We start from the raw sequence: 23,156 nt of genomic DNA, 5'->3' as shown, positions 1-23,156 counted from the left end.
TTCATACTGGACCAAAGTTGATTAATTGAAGAATTAATACAATTTTGACTCTTTTTTTGCCTTATTTATTGGGTCAAAATCATTAGGAATAGTCTTACCTAACAGATAACAATAACAAAAACTCTTGACTTTTTATCCAAAGACATATAACCATCAAGTTAATTATATAGAAGAAAGATCATATATACTGACTTTCACCTCTTGAGTAAATTATACCGTTCGATTTTCTAGGTTGCTTTCTAATTAGTGTCAACGAGAAAATAATTGCATAGACAAATGGTATAAGGGCAATGTTATTAAGAATCATTGAGAAGTTGGACTTGGGTTAGTGTCATAATTTTCCTTTTACTTCAGAGTGCATATAAATGAGTTCTTTTCACAATTGTATCTTTCGTGTCTTGTCTCTACATAACTAATCGTTATTCACACCCTTTTCCCATTCTTAAAGCTTCAACTGAAGTCTCCTCCATTTTATTCAATTAATTTATTTTTCTTGTCTCTCTCGTTCAAAGATGTTAGTTTGTGTGGAAAATGGATGAGCCAGACAAGTCGAATGGAAGCATTTTCTTCGTCATGCAAGGCTTAGTTTCAACCATTTATATGTACATTTAAGGTTTATGCAAAAATAAAGACTGCATTTAGGAAGGAAAGCCTACACAACCTTTTATTTTATAGTTTATACAAAGAAGAAGAACATCATAGGGCCTCTATTCTATGGTCGATTTAATTGTACGAATCTCCACGTTGTACATTTAATTTACAATCCAAGAGCTTTCTATATTTGGATCTGAAATCAATCCATCGTCAATTAATACATACAAACCAACCATTATATATAACTAAACGAACAGTATATATGTTTATTATACATAGATCAGCGAATAAATCCCGTTATTGCTGTGACTGTGATAACTCTCAAATGCCGTGATCTTTTCTTTCATGGGACTGTCGACCATGGCTGGTTAATTAGAATGTTGGCTACAAATAAACAGATAGAAAGAGGAAAAATGAGTGTGCCGTGTTATGCCACAAGTAATAACAATAATAATAATAAACGTTTATATTTACTATCAGTATATAAAAATTTGAATACTATGAACTAATTAAAATTAATTTTTAAAATAATTATTATAAAAAACAAACAAAACTATTTTAATATTCATTTATAATTAAATTTTACATTTTCAATACATATATTATATTATTTAATTATTCTAATAATAATAACCACCATGAGAATGATAGTCTAATATATATATTATACTATCGACAATCAAAATATAATAAATATGAATTATAAAGACGTTAACTTATTATTTGCAATCAAATATATGACTTAGAAAATAAAATAATTTACGTATGTAAAAGTAAATAAGATCTGATAAAAAAAATTATTTCGATATCTCTGAAGGATTTAATTTTAATCTTATTACATTAATCAATTGTGTTGTTGAAGTAATAATAACAGCAACTAGAAATAGAAAATGCGAAGCACACTTACTCGATCTATGAAACCTTTCCAATAAGTTTCGGTTGTTTCTTCATCCATGAAATCACCCCACGTTAACTCAAAGGAGGTGGAACAGTCCTTTGAGTTTACCATAATGTTTTCAGCTTCCTTGAATGGGGAACGTTCAGGTGAGGCAGAAACCAGATTTGGAAGCGAACTCGATAGTGAAGGGTCAGCAATATTATTTGTGGAACCAAATTGCTTTTGCGATTCCCTGAAACTAGTATTTCTGCCACCATTCAAGTGCTGCGTTGGCTGCTGAGGGGCCTCAAAGTTTTGGAAATTGGGCTGGATTTGAGAAAGCGAATTACCATCATAAAGGTTTTGGAGATTAGAGTGAAGATTGAAACCCAAAAGATCATTTAGCAAAGAATAAGAATCTGGCAGTGAGTTTAATGTTCGAAAAGGATTGATCAGTGGGTCTGAGTTAGAGGCAGTAGGCCTAGCATACATGTTTTGCAATAATTGGAGTGTGGCATCTGACTGTAGCCAGCTTAGAGCAGATGGGTTCGTCAAACTGCTCACAATTTTAGCAGCTGCCAATATCTGTTGTAGATTGCTAAGAAGGTTTAGGTTATCAGTTCTTGGACGGTGAGTCACTGGGTCTAACCCCATTTGCATTAGCTTTTTCTTTAAATGGGTGTTCCACAAATTCTTTATTTCATTATCAGTCCTCCCTGGTAGATGAGATGCTATAGCCGCCCACCTAGTAATTAACAATGGAAACACAACATATATATTAAAATCACGATGATCACTCTTTGTATAAGTACTCCACAATTTTGACATATATATAGTCTAAGGGTAAATTAAACATTTTTCATTTACGCTTGCTTTTGGATGTTGATCTTCAATTATAAACTAGATAATCAAGAATAAGATTTGGGGATTACTTATTCCCGAGAGCTGAATGTAAATTGATGATGAGTTGCTCTTCTTCGTCAGAGAATTTTCCGCGTTTGATATCAGGCCTGAGGTAATTAGTCCACCTTAGTCTGCAACTCTTTCCACACCTGTTTAAGCCTGCAAGCCTTGGAAGGGCTCTCCAACTTCCATGGCCATGTTTCTCAATGAAATCCACTAATATTTTGTCCTCTTCTGGGCTCCAAGGCCCCTTCTTCAAACCACTTTCATCATTGCTTGCAATTGGTGTTCTCATCATCACGTACTGCATGCAACATTCATTCATTCATTCATTACAAATTTACAATAGTATAAGAATATATATATATATATAGTTTCATTCAAGAGTACGTACTAGTAATTTCCATAACCAAAAAAGAAAGAAATTAAGAGATCAGCAGAAGAATCCAAACCTTTTGTCAAGTGTTGTGAAGAGGATATATTGGAGGATAAAACTAACATTTACCAGAGAAGTATTTGTTATATATATATATATATATATATATAAGGTGGCGATCGATGTTTGGAATAAATAGCAATTCTACTTAATTATATATGCATCATATGTTGTGGTGGCATATTCCAAGTTTGTCTGTCGTGCATATCGTACACAAAGTCAAATAGATAACAACCTTGAACGGAATCAGCACACACTCACTCCTCAAATTGCATATACTTTTACCAATAGAAAAATAATCAACCCCAACCCCGCTTAATGTCAATGACTGTTACGTAAACATTTTCCTTTGGAAACCATATCTAGTTTTTAAGGCATTCTAAAAATACAGATAATTTCTTCTACTTTAATGAGCAGTTACAGAAATATTGTCCGTTGAAAAGCCATATCTACTATTTTTCGTCATTTTAAAATACAGATATTATCTGCATCACATTGTAATGTAGTATATATACTGATATATGAAACTGATAAAAAAACTACTGAAATATGAAAGCATATTAATTAGTTCTCAATTCTCATGACTATATATATTAGAGTTATACTTTATTCTTTATTTGAATATCATATTTCCTTTTCTTTAAAATATTTGTCTCCTCTTGTTAATTTATTTTCAATCTTAACCATATTCTTAATACAAACCCAATTCATATTAATAAATTAATGAAATTGATAAAGAAAATATCGTTTTAAAAATAAAATGGAGTAAAAATATATTTTAGATAATGTATCTAATTACATATAAAAAATAGAATGTTTTGATGTATGCACTTTTCATTTATTTTATTCTTATAATTATATTCATAAATCAATATTTTATTCCTATAATCACCTTCACATGAATCACTCCACTAACTTTAATTATATTTATCTTTATTTAGAAAGACCACGCAAAAACAAATAAGACATGGAGTGTCGTCTTTTTTTCCTAGTAACTAGTAATAATAATATCATTAGAATTTCTTAAAATGATCATGCATTCAAATCACTACAAACCGTAGTTAGTATTTTTACAACATGGAGAATATGTTAGGATAGGAAATATAATATGCGGTTTCATTTTCTCGCAGGCGCAGAGTTTCCTGAGAACAGCCTGAAGTGAAGACAACTTCTCTGATATAAACTGTGATCAAAATTAATTTTCCATATATAGACTTGAAAAGTAGCTAGCATGACAGCTAGAGTATAGTCAACATATATAACTCGAAAACGTACGTATTGTTTTATATAGAAAGCAAGAAAATTATCAATTAAAAGGTGAAAAGAATAAATGAATATGATGAATTACAATTAGGATATACGCTGAAGGGTAACATTAACATGATGCAATTTTCAACCGAGGCTAGGTATGAGTATGACCTTCACTTGTCCAACAAGAACAAGGCACTTCACATCAGATGTATGCGTATAGCGAGGGCAACATGAAGCCGCAACGAACTTGAACTACCAGCCAGAGTTGGTTTACACGTGCCAATCATTTAGCGGCTCTTAAACTCACTTTCCATTTTCATATCCCATTTGGAGAAGAAACTTCCTAACTTGAAACCGTAGAGTATGTCTTAACATTCATTTCTTTAACTTAATTTTGAGCCTATTTAATTTATGTGTTTCGTGTCATGCAACTCAATGAAGGCAAAACAACATAAGCGGTCCACTTGTGGGACCCCAGATTCAACGAATCCATATATGAACATATATTTATACACGATGTTTCATTGGTAGCTAAATTGTATACTGAACAAACATGAAATAGATAATGCATAGTTTATTAATAATTGAAACATATGAATGGGTACATATAAAAAAGATTCTAGTCACTTGAGCATAATTTGTAGATGTTAATTAATCATGTTAATAATGAAATAAAAGATGTGTGTGTGTGTGTGTGCCGTGAGCTAGTTAAAGTTTCCATATGCATGGAATACAGTCAATAAGAGATTGCGAAATCAACGACGACTAAAATTGGCATGTGTTTGATAAAATCTACATATAAAAGAATATCAAATGGTAGATACAGCAGCCTTTTAATTTATTCAATCTTGTTTGGTAGTAAAAGAAAAAAATGATTATACATTTGCATCCCACCACAATATTTAAAAATCAAATAATCATGACATCTAGTACACAGTCAAGTCCCTTTAGTTGAAAAAAGAAATATATGCATATATTGTACACAAATTAGAAAACACTACTCTAGTTTCTCTAGTCTAATCTATATCCATTTTTTTTATTAGTAATCTATATCTATTAATTAGTTATAGGAGAAGAGTCCTCTCTACTTTTAGGTGAGATTGAGAAAAAAAGTCATATAGCATCCTCAACACAAACTTAAAGGTATAGAGGCATGCTAAAGGTTAAAACGCCGTTGATTTTAATTTGCTTTTTAATATTTGAGTTTCCAATCTCATACACTGTCAATAGGTCTAAGTAGCATTCTCTATTCTCTATCTGAATTACCAAAATCTTTCTCAATAATATCAAAATCCTTATGGCTATGACAGAAAGTTTTGGCACCATTGTCCTTTTTAGAATATATTAAACACACACAAGGCGGAGGGGAATCTCCAACTAATCTTCAGTGTTTCCATAGCAACAGTTTTTTTTTTTCCCTTTTACCAAATAAATTCAGGGTTTTTGTTTTTTTGTACCGTCTTTATCTTTTATACCCTCCCAGAGTCTAAAAATTTAGATTTTACCTGAATTTGATTGCATCGTGTAATCATTAACCAACCTATATACCTATCTATACATATAAAATACTTTTCACTGGATAACAAGTAGTAATAAAGTATGAATCATGCACATGAAAATTGCATGTAGTTTCAAAATTTATATATAAAAAGCATTTATATGGGAATAACTTTAGTAAAGTGAGTTTTTAAGATAAAATCATATATAAGAGGATTACACTATAAAGTGCGGCCTTATTAGAATTCTGTGAGACTTGCATTATTTTTTATATTTTACGTTAAAGTTTAGATTAGGGCAAGACATGCCCCTTGCAAGGTCAAAGAAGACCGGGAATATTAATATCATCAGCTTGGATATATATATCACCTACTAACAGGATAAATCTAAGAATGAGACCCAAGTCACTACTAGTATATATGAGCGGAATATTCAACTAGATGTATCACCAACTATTGGCTATGAAATTTGTATTTACATTTTAATATGTTTTATGCATTGAAAATAGATCAAATTATGTAGATATAATTTTTGTTAATTATTACATTATTTAATTTTAATTGAATAATGTTTTTTAAAATTTTATAGTTAGATTGAAAGTTTAATTCTTTTACATAAATATTATATACAAAATTTTACATTAATCAAAATTATTTGATATCTCATTTTTATAGGTTAAAATATGTAATATATACTTTTTAAAATATATAAAATATAAATTATTTAATCACTTTATTGTTATTTAATTTTAACAAAATTTGATATTAAAAATCAAAGTAATATAAAATTATAATAATTTAAGTGTTGGTCCAACAAAATTCATCTTTTATATAAAGTTATTAATAGTGTAATAATTGGATAGAATTCCACTTATATAATTTCATTTCCATATATATTAATGTTTGGTTAGTCTTATATAAGGGGAATTGTTTTATTTTTATTTTTATGGTTTGATAACAGAGACAAAAAAACTAATTCAAAATTATTTGAGTTGTCTAATTAAGATAAACATCAAAATTCGTCAAAACCCGATTTGTTTCATATGGCTACCCGTAGCTAGGTGATGCTAGCAAATAGACCTAATGCATTTCCTTCCACTTTTTAAAATGTTCCAAACAAACAGAAGAGAAGATAATTAGTTGTTTTCCATCGTTTGATATTTTGTCCTTCCATTTTCACGTGTTCCACTACTCAAATCATTTCAGTGCTCACCATCATGAATATATACTATCACCACCACAATAACAATAGTAAAGTCTCAGTCAATGCATACCAAATCATGCGGAAGAAGTTGTAGATAAGCAGCCAAACAGAATCCAACATTATACAAAAGAAAATGGGAATCGATTTGACAGTCTTCTCGTAAAAGTAAACCACTACTATACATGAGTGCATGGAAAATCTGTTTGCGCACTGTAATCAAGTCATGCATTAAGTTTATAGTTTTTCACAAACTCTCTCTTTTTTTTTTTTTTGTTATATTCAACGGGAATAAAGGGCAGACCCTAACAAAATGAGTTATATGCTAGGTAAAAAAATCAAATTAAAAGTTATAATTTTATGGTTTTTAATAAGTTTGAAGCAATATGACAAAAGATTGAGAGAAAGGGAGGTGTTGTATGGCCCTTTGCTTTAGCTGTTTCCTTCTAGACACATATAAGGAGTGTTTTATGTTTTGTTTTGCAACTGAAAGTCACATCATTGGACACAATAGTCAATTTGGGGAGGGGGTTAAAGGGATAGTAGACCTTGTCGTTGCTGGGGGTTTTTCTACGAACATTACCTCATTATCCACATTTACAAGTCACCATAGGTTTTTCATGTTTACTATATTTTATTCTCATCTAATTAACTAATGACAGCTCTTTCTTCTAAAGATTTGGTGTAAACGGAATATTTTGTAAAGAACAATAACGAGATCTACCCTGTTGCTTATTAAACTTGGTTTCTTTTAGTAGAAAATTAGGCCAATTCATGTTTACTTGCTCACTTGGTACATGTTTGCCACAAACAGACTAATGTCGTTAAACTAAAATGCGTTTATTAAATGGATAAGTAAAATGGATTGGTCGTTGTTCTGAAACTATAAGTTGTTCAACCTAAAAAATAAGAAATTTACTTTAGAAGTCCAAACCATCAAAAGCATTAATTATCAAAGGAGTTGGTAAAAGGAAAGATTTAGGTAATAAGATTTACCAAAGGTTAGAAGGTTAGTTGAGAAGAAGATGCAAGGTGACTTTGAATGTTTGCGTCCATAATTATTCTAATAATGTCTTAACGTGCAAAGAACTACTATAGTAGAATATTTACGAATAATTTCATAGCGTCTTTTTTTTTATAACAGAATACTTGCATAAACAAATTAACTTGAGAGATTGATCAGCTTGTACTTCTACTGAAGTGAATTTAGTCATTGAAACAAATTATTTAGTGGTTGTAAAACATTAAACGCTATTTTCTTTAGGATTGTTTTGTTTTAATACTAGATACCAGATGAAATTTTAAAAAAATCCAGTCAGTGGAATAAATTTCTATTTTAACAAAATCTCAGACAACTTCATAGTAAGCTGCAGCAAAACCCAAGTCCCTGTTTCTGTAAACGTTTCAAATCGAGTATAAATATTCAATCCCGGCTTCTGAGATATCTTTCACTGAAAGTTTATCAAAGCAGAAATAATTCACATGACTTTGGGTCAAACCAACATATTAAATAAAAATTCTTAATTATCATAAAAAATAAAAAATTGTAAAAATTGTAACTATATATAGATAAAACTATCCAAAACTAAAGTTAGATTGTAATCACATTACTAAAAAAATCATGGACACTTATTAATTTATTTTCATAAAAAATCTTACTTAATACATTACATGTACTTGTATGGAGAGGAAAAGTTAATTTTTTTAAACTGAAAACATGATATATCCACACAATCAAAAGTAAGCATGATATATCAACACAATCAAAAGTCACAAGACTAATCTTTCTTAAAAGAATATCAATTAAAGGACAACTCTTTTTCATATAAGGAATGCTTTGTTTCCATAGAGAGGAATCAAACCAGTCATATACTTGATACACCTACTAACCACACACACCAGACCTTGTAATAGATCAAACTTTTTTGAATGCAACTTAGTAAAAAAAAATACTCTCTTGAATAACTCTAATAATTCAACTAATATATGCATATTCCACACATAAAATTTAGATAAATTTATCATCAACATTTACTTTATAAATTTGAGTACTCAATATGAATCTTTAATCTTTAATTTAATAATAATTATTGAAAAGAATAAATGCTTATATGAGTGTGTATGCCCGTGCGAAATAAATTTTAACCATAACGAAATATGTAGTCATCAAGCACCCAGTCAAAAAATGCAAGGAAGGCATATGGATAAACCATATTGAAGCCTGAAAGGTTCTCAGAAGTATAATAGCGTGCTTGCTAAACCACCACCCCTTCAAATGAAAATAGTCTAGCTTTCAATTTAGGAAAGCATGAAAAATTATCATTTCCCTTTTGGATGGGATGAAGAAAAGACTTGGTTTATATGCGCGGAAACAATGATTTACAATTTATATAACTAATTTTTCCTACGCTATGGTCGGCGTTCCCCCGAAAAAAATTTATGGCCGACAGACAAAAAATGGCACCTATACATCTTAGTGATTGATTCTACATTTTTTCTTTATTCTAATTCTACAAAAGTATAGGTAGTAACAGCATTTTATTAGCGTGATTCAACTGAAGATAAGGATAACTGAGGAAATCAATCACTCGCAAGTCAAGAACCGCTTCTTAGGTTTGATCAAACAGCTTGTATACCGAGTGGTTTGAATGTTAAATGAATGCAGCAACTTCTTGTGTTGTGACACACATGCCGCTAATCCTTTGAACGACAACTTGTAATCAAACTTCCAGACATGGCTCCTGTTTGAGATACAAAAAATTAGTGTATCCCTCATTGCCAAACAATTTGCAAGAAAGGAAAGAAACTATGGGATAACCCTCATTGTCCCAACCCAACGCATTCAAAAGGAAACAACAAAGTGTCAGAAATTGATCAAAGGTATTATAATATCGATGATCTCTGCATGAGTCAAAAAATGGATCTCCACTTTGGAAGGAAAAAAAAAAACAAGAAAAGCCATAACATGCTAACCTCCCGATCTTAAAGCAAGCAGGCCAAAACTTAGTCCAAAAATATCAGGTTGTTGGCCGTGTCATTGTAGATAAACCTCGTCCCACCGGAATAACACCTGGATAAACATCATCTGCTACTTCCTCTTCTAAAGGAGCTGCAAAAGATAGTAAAATTACTTAAGTAACCTTTATTACATAATTTGTACTTGAAAATGAGACAGATTTCTTTCTTCCAAAATGATGTGGTAAAATAGTGTTTTCGACTATTTATGGACACTCAACATATAGCCAAATCCACAGAAGCCTGGACATAGTTGACTGGTTACTTCAGATACTAAGATCCGTTTGTTACCTATGGAACATGTTTAATGTAGATACATGTAGCAGTTCAAAATTTCAAGTTCTGAAAGGAAGAAATTGTGTCAATGCCCTATGTAACGTATCAGAGCTTAAGGGCAGATTTGGAATTGGGATCTCATTCCTCACTTATTATGTTTGGAATATTCTTTTTTCACTTCAAACGTTTGAAATATTCTTTCGAGAATAAAATTTTAATACTCAGTCAAACCTGGGAATTGAAACAATTGTCAAAGCTAATGCCCAAATTAGGTAAAGATGAAAGATGAAATCCGGATTTAAGTTCCAAAATTCCTTGGAGAAATTAGCAAAGCAAGATCCAATGTTAGCCATTGGGAATATTACTAAACCTGCTATATCTTGTGCAGTCTGAGCACCAGCAATTCCAATGCATGAATATAGAGAATTCTCATCCACTTTCAACTGTTCATATGCAAGATATATATCCTCAATAGTAGCAACTTCATATAGAAATGTTAGGTCCTTGATACATGATATGTCCTGGATCACACAATCAATATTAGAATAAGAATAATTTAGAAGCAAGAATGACAAGATTAGAAGCACAATAGAAAATTTTACAAGTCTAAGTTTGGCAGGACTAAAAACCTTAAACCTAGTTTTGTTTTGCAACAAAATTAAAACTTGAATATCCCACTTCAAGATTCGGATATTTCTATCTCACCTTCCTTGGAACAGAAGAAGCTTGTAAATGAGCTAATAATCCTAACCAGTAGGCATTTGACTTAATTTCAGCTTCATGTCTCATAAGAAGGGTCCGTTTAGCCTACATTAGAGGAAAGCACCAAAGGAATCTCAAATTTAAAATGCATAGCATATAGCAAGAAAATTTAAGCCGTATTTGGAAATAAAGTGAGGGCGCCATGTACATTTTAACCAGAAAGGTATTTACTCTTTTTTAAGAAACCATTATGGAGAAACACAATAGGAAGCTGAAGAATCAGTTCATATGAAGAGAGAACAAAAGAATAAAATTAATCAAATTTGAATACGGATACTATATACGTTTAGCAGAAAAACTGTCTAAAAGTGCTGCCCACTAAATTGTAATGTAAAAACAAGTTGAGACAAGTTGAGCATTTCAATAACTAACCCTGTCCAACTCCCTCTCAGTAATTTTGTTGCTATGCAGACCTCTAAGAACATTCTTGCATGCATCAACAGCTTTGTGGACCTGCAAATCAATTTGACCTGAAACTTTTGAACAGAAGGAAACTAGCAGCAAAAATAAGAGTGAATGTTACTAGAATGAAGCTCACACCTTGCTTGGAGTTGATGTCACAGAGATCACATACCATCCTAGTTTAAGCCTATCAAACAAGTTTAATTCAAATGACACGTCATATGTCAACCCCAGAGAATCTCTGACAGTTGTGAAGAGCCTGTACAGAAACGTGTAATCAGATTTCAGACTAAAAACAACTAAAAATAACACTTGGGTATTTACTATACTCCTAGATATTTTTAAGATTTCAACCCAAAAGTAACGGGGTTGGCATGTTTTCAGTATGTAGATGATCAGGCTATAGTCTAAGCCTAGAATTGAACATGGTATCTAAAATTTCTGCCTATAAAGCAACAACTCCAACCAGACACCCCGGGACATAGCTTATGTCCAAAATATAGGACCAAGGGGCATTGTACACATACACTAGTATTTAAGCTTGTGCCTTGCACAAAATAAATGTTTAATGTATATACCTAAAATTTATAATAAATAAATACTTTTAAATATAAAAATTATATTATAATTAAAATTCATAATAAATAAATATTTTTAACATATAAATTGTATTTTAGTATGATAAATAATTTATATTGTGATACAATATTATTGATAATTATTAATTTCTTTTAAAAAGTATTGAAATTCAATTTAAAACTAAAGATATTGAAAATGATAGAATGAAAGATATAAGTTGATAAGAATCCCTAAAATTGCTCCAGTTAAAGAAAAAATCCTAAAAACACTCTAATTGAAGAATGATACCTAAAAATACTCTTGTTCAACATAGCTATTCTAATTTATGTAAAGAGAAGATATAAAATCAACATGACAAAAATCTAAATTAAGAATTAAGATTTATATAATTCACATTCTAAAAACAAAATTGTTAAGGATTACAATTTTCATATCAAATTGAACAGAGAATACTAAGAGGGATCATTTCACAAGGCAATATTTACCCAAAAAATCCCAAGGTAAGAAGATGAATCATATCTCTTAAAAGTTAAAATGTCTAGTTTAGTCCAATGTAAATGAGCCTCACCAAAAAATGCTATGAGCCTCGAAATATTTATAAGTTGACTTTTTTTATGGTAAGTGTCTAAGAAGTGTTTAGCCAAGAGTAGGTGTTGGCTCACTCTCTTGACTCATGTCCAAGTCATGTTAGAAAGACGTCCAAGCTGAGTCAAAGAGGTGTCCGAGCCGGACAAAAATTGTTTTTAATTATGACACAGTGAGGGGTGTCCAATATGTCATTCAATGGAGGTGTCCATGCTTCCTAACTTTCTTTACCAACCTAACTACAGGTGAGAGCTGAGGAGAAAGAGGTACCTAGAATTTATAATCTCAGAAAGCAGTCCCATTGTTATACCAAAGAAAAGAGGATGACCACAAAGGCTTTTCTGCAAACCTTGTGTCTGTTGTGCATCAGATTTTGACTGATCATCTGCACAAGCCATTTCCAGAATTTAGCAATTAACAGTAATTCTGAAAAGATAATTTTTGAAACACATAGTAGGATATGATGCCACAAGAAATAAATAAGATCAACAAAGTTCACCATTGATTATTGATGCATTATTAATTGACTCTAACAAGTCTACTCCATCAACAGTAAAACCCCAACGGTTTGGCGCTGGTCCTGCTATATAAGCACATGCCCTCTCATCGGTGTCCTTCAAAAATACCTGCAAAAAAGGAAAAAGTAGATGACCATGTCAGAAGCCAAGTTCTTAAATGTATTGCCACTAATTCTGAAAGTGCAGAAAAAAACAAATTTGACTATGCAACTAAAAATTATATTGTCAAGTTCTCACAAAACAACATATGCATAAAGGTAATTTATGCTTAGCTTCTCACTTCTTGAAACTGCAAATCAGATGGAGATGGTCGAAATAAGGGTGGGTTGAATTTTTGCTCTCTTTCATGATTTCTTGTGGCCTGAGCTGTGCCAAGGTAATCAAGAATGCAAGATTCAATGTCCTCCTCAGTGAAGTCACCTACAATGCATACCTGAGGAACAAAAAATATTTAGTGTTTGAATGTAATTGTAAAAGAACTATCAATTTAACAAATTAATGATAACAAACCTCCATGTTATCACCAAAAAATTGATTCATCACTGCATCCTTAACAGATTGCAGGGTTAAATTTTCCAGTGATTTTGGTGTAGGCTCAATAAACCGCTCATCTCCATCCAACATTGCTACCATGAGTTTGTGAGCAGTTGAGCGTTCCAAGCTCTTAGGGATGGACCGGTAATATGACAGATACAATTGCCTTGCTCTATCAAAAGCATCATCAACCCAGACACTATGCTGCATAACAGAAACATCACAAGGAATGCAACAGAGCAGAGATGTAATTGAGTACATAAATGCAGTAATACGACCAAGAATTATATTTATATATTATATGTAAGCAACATATGTGGTTAAGAAAAGGCTTAGTTATAAGAGGAAAGATGTTTACCTCAAGTACCATGTGAAGCAATTGAAAGGCTGCACGCATCCCATTGTCTCTTAAAGTAAAACGGAACTCCATAGATATGAATTCCTCCGTAGATTCCAAGGAGCAATTTATCAGGTGATTTACACAGAAAAGTTCCACCTGGTATTATGCATGAAATACAAGATATTCGTTAAATGGAAGTGTAGATAAGTTTTTAGATACGGAAATTATCTATGTGTAGATGACATATTCACATCCATGAGAAGAAGTTCAAATAATAGAATTTATAGGGGTGAAAAAGCTATGCACGGAGTTCTCCAGACATTAAGTGCATTCGCCACCAAATTTTCACAACATATAAAGAATAATCTAATCTGTGCATTCAGTATCATACAAAGGCACCCTCAGTGCTGAGAGGACATTTCTCCCATAATTATGCACTGCAATAAAAATGGCCTTTTAACATTTGCCATGCAATTATACCAATCTGTATATCATATTAACATTCAGAACACTGTTTAATATATGCACACTATTATAAAATTGTGCTTAAATTTTGGTGTATATTTGAATGAAAAGTTTCCACTTTGCATTTTGGAATAAGCATTTCTACAATAGTATTTAACCAGGAATAAGCCTTTTAGCACTTTAATTTGAAAGAACTGAAAGAGGTATTATATAATCATGTTCTCCTAGTCCATCTCAGCAACAAATGCAAACATAACAAGGCCTACTAAGATGCTAACCATGGTCTCTCTTGCTCCCCCAATATATTAACAACTAAGCTAGTTTAGAGGGAAAAAAGTTTAAAAGAATAATAGAATCAATTAGTTAAGAAAATATCAACAAATAATTCCATAAGCTTCAAAGTGCCAGGTACAGAAGAATGCACGTAACTCTATTGTGAGTCAATGGAAAATAGAAACATCTGACAAGTACCTGCTCCCTTGAGAAATTGCCAACACGACCTCCCTCACTAAGTGTCCTAACACCCACAATCACAGATCCTCTTGACTCAGGACTCTCAGCTGCTCGTCCACCACCAACAATCAGCCGCATCACACCGCTTTGTGTTTCAGTTTTTGATATCTGTCAACCATAAAATGAATTAATAAGTTCAAGAAAACTGATGGGGCAAATAGAAATAGGGGAGAAATAAAGTAGAAATTAAAGGTGTTTGATTGAAGAGAAGTAGAGAAGAAATAAGGAAACGATAAGTAGGTGAGTAGAACTAGAGTGGAACTGAGTAGTAAAACCCACTTACTTTTTAATTCTCTCATTTCTATTCATATCATACCAAACAAACCCAATTTTATCCATCACCCCCATTTCCACTCCCTCCCCTCTATTTCCAAACAACCAAACAGACCCTTAATGCTGAATGCATCACAATGACATAGCAAAGGAAAATAAGGTACTAGTATCATGACTCATGAGAATCTCAATATAAATTCACAAAAAACCTTATAATTAACAGGAATTCCATTAGCGAGACGGCGCCGGGTGATCCCAGTTTCCTCATCATGAAGCTTTGTAGCATCTGTTTCAGGATTTACAGGAATAAAGGCCGGCTTGCGCAGCTTTTTCAACTCTTCTAGCTTTGTTGATTGTATTAGCTCTTTTGGCACCTCAAGCTACATACATACATAGCAATTAATTAGCTGAACAACAATCATGTATATATTATATGCTAGACAGACGAATTAGCTCTCATTACTAGAATTCACTGTCTATATATAATGAATCCAATTTGAATCAGTGATAGACTCATATCATAGCACATGAAGAATATAGATGTCATTCATAGGGAACAAAACAACTTTTGAATGTAATCAAATATTAAATACATTAACAAGTCATCAGTCACAAGGTGAAAATCAATTCTTCTAAAGCCAAATCAGGATCAACTAACAAGGAATTAAGCTGAAGGAAGAAATACCTCAGGCTCTGGCTGAATAGGTTCATCCAATCCAGCTTTGATAGCATCCGTAATTTCAGTTGATGATATCTTGAATTCTGTTTCACCAGCTCCCTCATTGTGAACTTTTTTTGGAACACAAGCAACAATTGCTGCAGGAAGTGGTGCAGTAGGCTTTGCAAAATCAGCTATAAATTCTAACACCTTGGCACCAACAGAATTGACCTGAACCAGAAGACATTTTAAGTAAATGACTAGAAGGTACCAGTTATGTTTTTTATAGCTTACAACAAAAAAAATTTCTAAGATGACTTTTGAACATATTAAATTTAATTTAAAAATATAATAAAATATTTAGTACATTTTGTTTAACTTGTCAATAAAAATTGAGAAAATGACACAACAAATGAGCAAAACAAACAAAATACCAGAAATATAACGTGGTTAAGGAACAACATTTAAAACCAACTTAAAATTTCTTAAAGTAAAATCAATACAGTTAACAATGATGTAATGGTATCCTAAATATTTTCTTTAACACACTAATGAGCTACAAGAAAACAATCTAAGATAGAATGAAAGAAACTAAAACCTCATCTTTAGCATGGAAGGAATGCACAAATCATTATGCAAAGGGAAAAATAATCAATCTCTCTTATCAGGATAAACAAAAAGGTTGCATTAAAAAATTAAATTGTTACAAAGAGATATCTGTACAAAAACTTTGCATCAGCTCATGCCTCTAACAGAGACTTCTACAGTTCTACTTATAAGTTGTCATAATAAAAAAAGAGTCAGCAACAATTAATTCGATTGTAAAAAAATCAAGAAATCTTAAGTAAATTAAGTAGATTCAGATTTATAACAAAAATTCAAAATTAGTGTTAGCAATCTGCACAAGGTCCAATAGCTATCAATGAAATTACCTCCTCAAGGGTAACTGTCCCAGCAACAGCAAGTAAACTTTCATGCCCTTGTCTCTGGTCCATAACTTTATGTCCAAGAGCATCACTTTCCATGATAAAATCCAAGTTATCAACAGAAGATACATTATCAATCATGGCTGCTAGGTGTTCACTATCTTTCAGAAGGGCATCTAAATAACGAGTTAATTCACCCTGGGTAACCCCAAACTCTTTAAGTCTCCGAACCTGTATGACACAAATTTACATTAGACTCTTGTCATAGAAAGAATGAAGTAAAGGTAGGCTATCATTCAAGCTATTTGAATCCTTAAATAATAATTTTTGTTATGCAACCCAAAACCCAAAAGGATCCTAGGAACATTCATAAAGTAAAAGAAAAAAATCATAAACTTCATGCTAAGTAATTGTCATAAAGTTGAGTCATTTTATATCTTTCTAGGTTAAACAAAGGAATAAAAACCAGCAATTGAAATATAAACAAAATGGATCTTAAAATAACTAACTGAAACAACCAATGGAAAGAAAAATACAAAATAGTTCTATTGCAAACAATCAAAGCACAGCATAAGAAACAAACCTCTTGAACAGCAACTCTAATTGCATTTTGCCAATTCTTTGGTTCTGCAGTTATGGTAAGAGTGGTCACAGTGCATCCTTCCCTTCCAGAGTCACTGTGATCCAATTCGACTGAAGTGAACGGTGGATTTGAACTCTGTAAATTTCAGGCATCAATAAACATTTAAATGCAAAGGGATGGACAATCCATGAAAATAACAAGAGAAAAGGGATTTATATTGGGAAATTTGAGTATGTATGATTGAAAAATGAAATCCACAGAATGGAATCACTTGTTATCTCTGTCAATAACTTGGACATACTTTATAGAAAACTGAGTATAATTACAGGAAAATTAGGATCAGTTTCGTTAGAAGAAACATTTTCTATTTCTATTTCTTGTTTTCACTAAAAATCACAAAAATGTTATATTATTTTCAATTATCAAATATTTATACAAGAAATGGTGAATACAACAAAATCACATGATAAATGCCAAATGAATTCCTACACTAGTCATAAAAAAGACAGGATCGAGAAATAGAACCGATGCAGATACAAAGAATTTCATCTCACCTTATATCTTGTATTAATTCGAAAATGAAGAGCAGACAAAAATATTCTTTTCATCAAGACCTGGCGCAAGTCTCTGTATGTTTGAACCTTATTCACTGGAATCTGCAAAAGATATAAAAAACATAATTAATAGAGGAAACATAAATTTAATAATATCTAAAAGCATATCAATAAAACTCTAAATAGGAGATACGTAAAGAAAAAAGTATGGAAGAAGAAAAATGAGGATCATTATAGAAAATGTATAATATCTAAAAGAATATCAATAAAACACTAGTGCCAACCACAAAAGTAGCATAGCAAATTCTGAGATAAACCTTTTTTTTATGAATGAAGGGATTCTAACTCTAGAGTCCTTCTAATGCAAGAATAAAAAAGGTTGTGAAATCATAAAAATCTCCCTAAAAAATGAGTAAGCAACGGCAAAATGGGTGGACCAAACAGGGATTTCATAACTATTCAGATTAGGAATTTGCTAGAAGCAGAAAATGTTGCAACATTGCAACAAAGTTGTTGAAGCAGCCAAAGGCCGATATCTGCCCCACATTGCTGCTATAGCATGGCACAATTTTACACTATAACTATTCTAGTGAGGACCTTACAATGTTTAAAGCCAGGAAAGGTTTAGTGACATAAGGACATAGGCATGACAGGCCCAGCTTGCATTGAATTCCACCTTGTCTCTAAAGCTTATTGCTCAACACTAAAGTACACTCTAATTATCATTAGACCAAGACAACATCTACTAGACAAGTTATATGAATATGATAATAGTTTATTTCAATTGTTCATTAGACCAGTAGACCTTGATATGATCCTGTAAATCACATATTTGTGTCCTTTCATGTGTTATGCCCAACATCTTCATTGACCATTTCTCCACCACAAAAAGGTCTCCAACTAAGTTATCAGCTCCAAAAATTTTATTCACATGCAAATAATAATTAACAAAAAAAGACAAAGAAATGGTAATTCTTGGGGGAAGACAGAAATTATATTTACAAAAGCAACTGCAAAATCTACAGTAAGTTGGACTCAAAAATAAGAAAACACAATACTCAACCTTTTCATACCTTGCAGAACATATTAATTGAAAAATTTTGAAGTAACTCATGTTGAAATATTTGCGGCGGCATCAAATCAGCACCGCTCCCAGGAAGTGACCAATTATGCTTCACAGGAGGACGAACAGCTTGTCTTTCCTTATTGAATACTTTTGATTGATCCATAGCATTGGCTGATCTTTCAATAGAATTTCCACTCGAACCAACAGAAAGCTTAGGAACGAGAAAACTAGCCATTGCACCAAATGCACTTGGAGTGGCTACAGAACCTTTCTCATTGTCTGCACCAGTTTGTCCAAAAACTGCCTGTGTGACAAGTATAAGATTCTTAAATATTGTAAGAATGATCATAACCAAACCTAATAATTTGCAAATATAGGACATACTTCAATATGGTAAACAGTCTTTGATATGTTATCAATATCCCCCACAATGTACAAGGTAGCATTTGCAGGGAAATACCAACGCTCATGAAACTTCCTTATTTTATCTGCATCCCACTTCTTTATCTGTTCTTCTAAGCCAATGGGAAACCTTTTGCTGAGCTTATTTTCAGAATGCAGATGCTGTAACAACTGCAATTACAGAGAAATTAAAAGCAATGAAAATAGGAAGCAATAAAATTGAGTCAATATTCTGCAGAACACAAAGTTGATAGCTTGAATTTTCAAGAAATATTATGTTCCTCACCTGGCAATCAACTCGATACTCTATTGTATTCATCATTTGAAGCTCTGAGAGTATAGCACGCCGTTCTTTTTCAATTCTAGAAGCAAGAAACTTTGGGTGGAAAGCTATCTGCAAGCATCAATAACAATAAGCTGTGAGTAAATGCCAACCTAGAAGTACTAAAGCATAAGACCTAGATCAGATGAAAGACCACCTTAAAGCAAATATATACATTTGTACAAAATAGGAAGAGGCTTATATAGCAATGGCTTGAAATAAAGCAAAGTTCAATAAAGCGTACCTCATTCAAGGCATCTAGAACAAATGGAAGTAAATCACCATCAGAATCCTGACAAACAACACCCATTAATAATCAACAGCATCAATAAAATATCAAACAATTCAATATGATTTGATGCATATATACATATATTGGAAATAAGACATACATGTTCACTTTCATTTTAGATGATCAGTCCAAGTAACAATTAAGCAGTAAAGAATATGAATCCCAGTAGCAAGAGGCTGAGAGATTTAAGATAAAAGCAGAGTACACATTGGGAAATTGTAGGCAGTTTAAATGCGCCAAAGAAGAATTTTAACACATAATAAGCAGAGTAAACATGACTGTCAGATTTCTACCTTTATGGTTGTTCAGTTGCCTTAATTGCAGTCCACCCCTAGCCTGTCTTAATTGCGGCCTCTTTGGGGGCTGCCTTAATTGCAGCCTTAAGGTGGCGTTTAGTCCCACATCAACTAAATGATTTAAGTAGAGCTTATAAAGCTTGGGTGAGGATCACCTTACCAGCCAGTTTTGCGGGGTTGAGTTAAGCCCTAAGCCTAAATTCTAAGAATAATCTTTACCTTTCCAATTCATTCTCTCTCACTGGAGAAGTTTCTTTCTAGAAATAGAGCCTAAATCTCTCCCTATTCCCTAATGGATTTTTACTGTAAATATCATGTTGAATCTCTTTTAAAAGAATATAATTCCTTAGCATTGACATGGATTTAGCTTCAAATGTCACAAATTTTAAGTGCTGGGCACTTTGATTCTATTAGAACATTGGGATTATTCATGACAAATTCTTCTTACAACTTAAGGTAAAAAAAAAATACATTGTAAGTCGAATACTGTGCTGTTCAAAATGTGAATTAATCATATTCAATATAATGTCAACAATTTCCACATATTGCTTGGACAGAGGTACACAAGAAACATCATTTACCCAATTCTCATATTCTTAATTTAAATTAATAATCAGTAACATAACAAAGCTGGAAAACATCCAAAGTTGTAAATGAAAAACATCAAAGAACTAATATTTGAATATATCACAAAGAAATGCACACCAAATGGCCCATACCTTGGTGCTCGTAGGAGCATGGATGTGAAACACCGTATGGTGGAAATCAGTATAAGCATTTGAACGGGCTCCCGTCCCCAAAAGCTTCTCACGTTTTTTACTTCCTAGGAAAGCAACATGTTCAATCATATGTGCAATTCCTTGCTCGTCCTCCTCCTCATCTATTGATCCTGCATGAACTTCCAAATGTGCTTCGAACCTAAAATTGAATCAGTTGATATTAAGTAGTTAGCAACAAGCACATTCTAGAGAAACTGCAATGCATACACGTGCACACAACCCATTTTGAACTTGTTATCATCAGTATATTAGTATTGCAGCAAAACAATGTTTAAAAGAGAAAACATAAAACTATATGACATTTGACTGTATCAATTTTATTAAAAAATCTTCTAGAAGTAATAATGTGATTGCAAACTAAATTATTCACTTCAAAGTGTTGATATTATATATGCATTTAAACTCAGAACACTATTCACAGACACATTTTAAATAGAATACAATTCACAATTAAGAACTATGAACTGCTAACATAGCATTCCTGCAGAAACAACTACTGGTGAACAAGAGAGTAAGGCACTGAGGTGAGGTGCCTCAAGGAGAATTGAAAAACACAAAGCAATATGCTTCAGCCCTCAAGCAAGTAAACAAGATGCGTGTGCATTCAAGATATCAAAATATATTTCATCTTATCCACATTAATAGGGTGTAATAAACAAAGTCAAGGATGACAAATCAGCAAATCCACATAGAAACACATCCTAGTTTTGGAATGAATTCATAAAAATGGTTAAAAATCACCTATTTGGTGGAACTTTATTTGGCAAAATGAGATAACGCAACCCATTTTTCAGTTGACCTCGATGCAACTTAGGGTGAGATGGAAGTTCAGACTTTAGAAAGCCCTCTATCTGCTCCAGTTCAGAATCATTTACAGTTAAATCTTGTTTTTCAGCAATACCATCTGGCCAGGTTGTACTTGCTGCATGAGGCTCATCTGGACCGACAGTTGCACGTGGAATTTGAACCTGCTTGACAATTGACATGACCGGCAGAAAATACATCACAATAAGAATCAAAAGCAATGAAAACAAACATATAATAGTGTCCTCCAGCTTATTAAAATGAAGCTTGAGAAAACTTACAGAAGAACGAAGGAGCTTATTGTTGTTAGATAGGCAGAAACAGGATTTATCGAGAAAAGCTCCAGGGACAAATGTTGAAAGATTGGAACGGCGTTTCCTCGCGAGACAGCAAGAGGCACAGCTTTGTTGCGGCAACAAAAACGAGGGTTCACCAACGACGAAAGCGAGGCCGCCGCGGGAGTTGTTCCTTCGCAATCCCAATCCGCCGCCACAAACAGCCTTAAGCCTCCTTCTATCACTAATAGAGAAACACGAAGAATTAGCTACAGTAAAGGTTCGAATTTGACATTGGAAGTATCAGCAATCAAAGAAGAGAGAGTAATACCTTGGGAGAGAAGAAGATAGGAAAAAACGGTTGTTGCGCAATCGAGTGCGAAAACGAGCAGAGGAGGATGTGGCAGGAGGATGGCGCGGGAAGGCGAGGTTACTTCCAACGACGGAGAGCGAGGTTGAAGTCGAAGCAGCCATAGCCATGGGCATGGGCATAGTAAGTAACTAAATAACTCCTTAGCCTCAACCGCAGAACAGAAAGAACAATCCAAATCGAGAGAGAGAGAGAGAGGGTAATACGGTGGTTATAGACACCGCCACCCCACACAGAGAAGAGACACAGAAACAGACGCAGCCTCTCGATTTTCAGATTTTTCCTTCACTTCCGCATCCTCTCCTTTCCATTTGTATAGTTTACAAATGTCACGTGTAATCTAAACACGGCCCAACGCTCTCTATATATAAGCAAATCAAAATATCAAAATCAAATACTCCTTTTTTATTTTTTTTTTCTTTCTTTTTCTTTCCAAAATATCTTTTTATTCTGGAAATACTATTTACCTAATAATTAAAAAAATAAGCCATTTTTCCTAGTTTACTTTTTTTTAGTCCTCCAATTCAAAAACTCATTGAAATATCAAAATTAAATATGCACTTACAAATTATAAGACTTGGGAAAATGAAATTTATGTTTGTTTGGTTTATTTTGCAAATGGAGCTTTGTAAATTAAGTCAGATGAGCATAATCCATGAGTTATTAAATTTATTATGCATGTCTTTGATTTTTAGAAATAAAAAATAAGTTTTGTGAACAAAAAAAAAATCGGTTAAAAGAAGTTGTATTAAAATGTGAGTTTTAACATTAGTTTATTAATTCTCAACTATAAATCTAACAAGTCATTA

The 23,156-nt window shown here is 32.6% G+C and overlaps 2 protein-coding genes across 2 annotated transcripts; both read right to left on the bottom strand.

The window, feature by feature from the left end:
- Positions 1-622: 622 nt before the first annotated feature.
- LOC114367210 (transcription factor MYB53-like) lies at positions 623-2,927 on the bottom strand. Its single transcript, XM_028324355.1, has 4 exons — positions 2,827-2,927; positions 2,404-2,678; positions 1,502-2,216; positions 623-978 (listed from the first exon to the last, which is right to left on the bottom strand). The coding sequence occupies exons 2-4, from the start codon at positions 2,670-2,672 to the stop codon at positions 967-969; spliced, it is 996 nt and encodes a 331-aa protein (XP_028180156.1). The 5' UTR covers positions 2,673-2,678; positions 2,827-2,927; the 3' UTR covers positions 623-966.
- Positions 2,928-8,972: 6,045 nt separating this feature from the next.
- On the bottom strand, positions 8,973-22,679 carry LOC114367202 (stromal processing peptidase, chloroplastic-like). Its single transcript, XM_028324342.1, has 25 exons — positions 22,309-22,679; positions 21,984-22,221; positions 21,640-21,869; positions 20,839-21,037; positions 19,776-19,823; positions 19,496-19,603; positions 19,192-19,380; positions 18,815-19,111; positions 17,742-17,843; positions 17,188-17,322; positions 16,611-16,835; positions 15,706-15,909; positions 15,230-15,400; positions 14,706-14,855; positions 13,788-13,925; positions 13,406-13,633; positions 13,176-13,328; positions 12,877-13,003; positions 12,648-12,762; positions 11,352-11,472; positions 11,184-11,264; positions 10,755-10,856; positions 10,420-10,570; positions 9,732-9,867; positions 8,973-9,499 (listed from the first exon to the last, which is right to left on the bottom strand). The coding sequence occupies exons 1-24, from the start codon at positions 22,467-22,469 to the stop codon at positions 9,776-9,778; spliced, it is 3,765 nt and encodes a 1,254-aa protein (XP_028180143.1). The 5' UTR covers positions 22,470-22,679; the 3' UTR covers positions 8,973-9,499; positions 9,732-9,775.
- Positions 22,680-23,156: the final 477 nt, after the last annotated feature.

Source organism: Glycine soja, chromosome 1, assembly GCF_004193775.1.
Source record: "Glycine soja cultivar W05 chromosome 1, ASM419377v2, whole genome shotgun sequence".
In the NCBI taxonomy this organism is placed as follows: domain Eukaryota; kingdom Viridiplantae; phylum Streptophyta; class Magnoliopsida; order Fabales; family Fabaceae; genus Glycine; species Glycine soja.
The sequence above is the reverse complement of the archived record's forward strand: the minus strand, read 5'-3'. Positions and strand labels throughout refer to the sequence as shown.

Excerpts from the sequence above, each read along its gene's own strand:
- LOC114367210 (XM_028324355.1), bottom strand. The coding sequence starts at position 2,672 with ATGATGAGAACACCAATTGCAAGCAATGATGAAAGTGGTTTGAAGAAG. Across the intron at positions 2,217-2,403 it reads CATTCAGCTCTCGGGAATAA|GTGGGCGGCTATAGCATCTC; the intron begins GTAATCCCCAAA and ends GTTAATTACTAG.
- LOC114367202 (XM_028324342.1), bottom strand. The coding sequence starts at position 22,469 with ATGCCCATGCCCATGGCTATGGCTGCTTCGACTTCAACCTCGCTCTCC. Across the intron at positions 15,401-15,705 it reads CTATTCAGCCAGAGCCTGAG|CTTGAGGTGCCAAAAGAGCT; the intron begins GTATTTCTTCCT and ends GTATGTATGTAG. Across the intron at positions 13,634-13,787 it reads TGCTTCACATGGTACTTGAG|CATAGTGTCTGGGTTGATGA; the intron begins GTAAACATCTTT and ends TCTGTTATGCAG.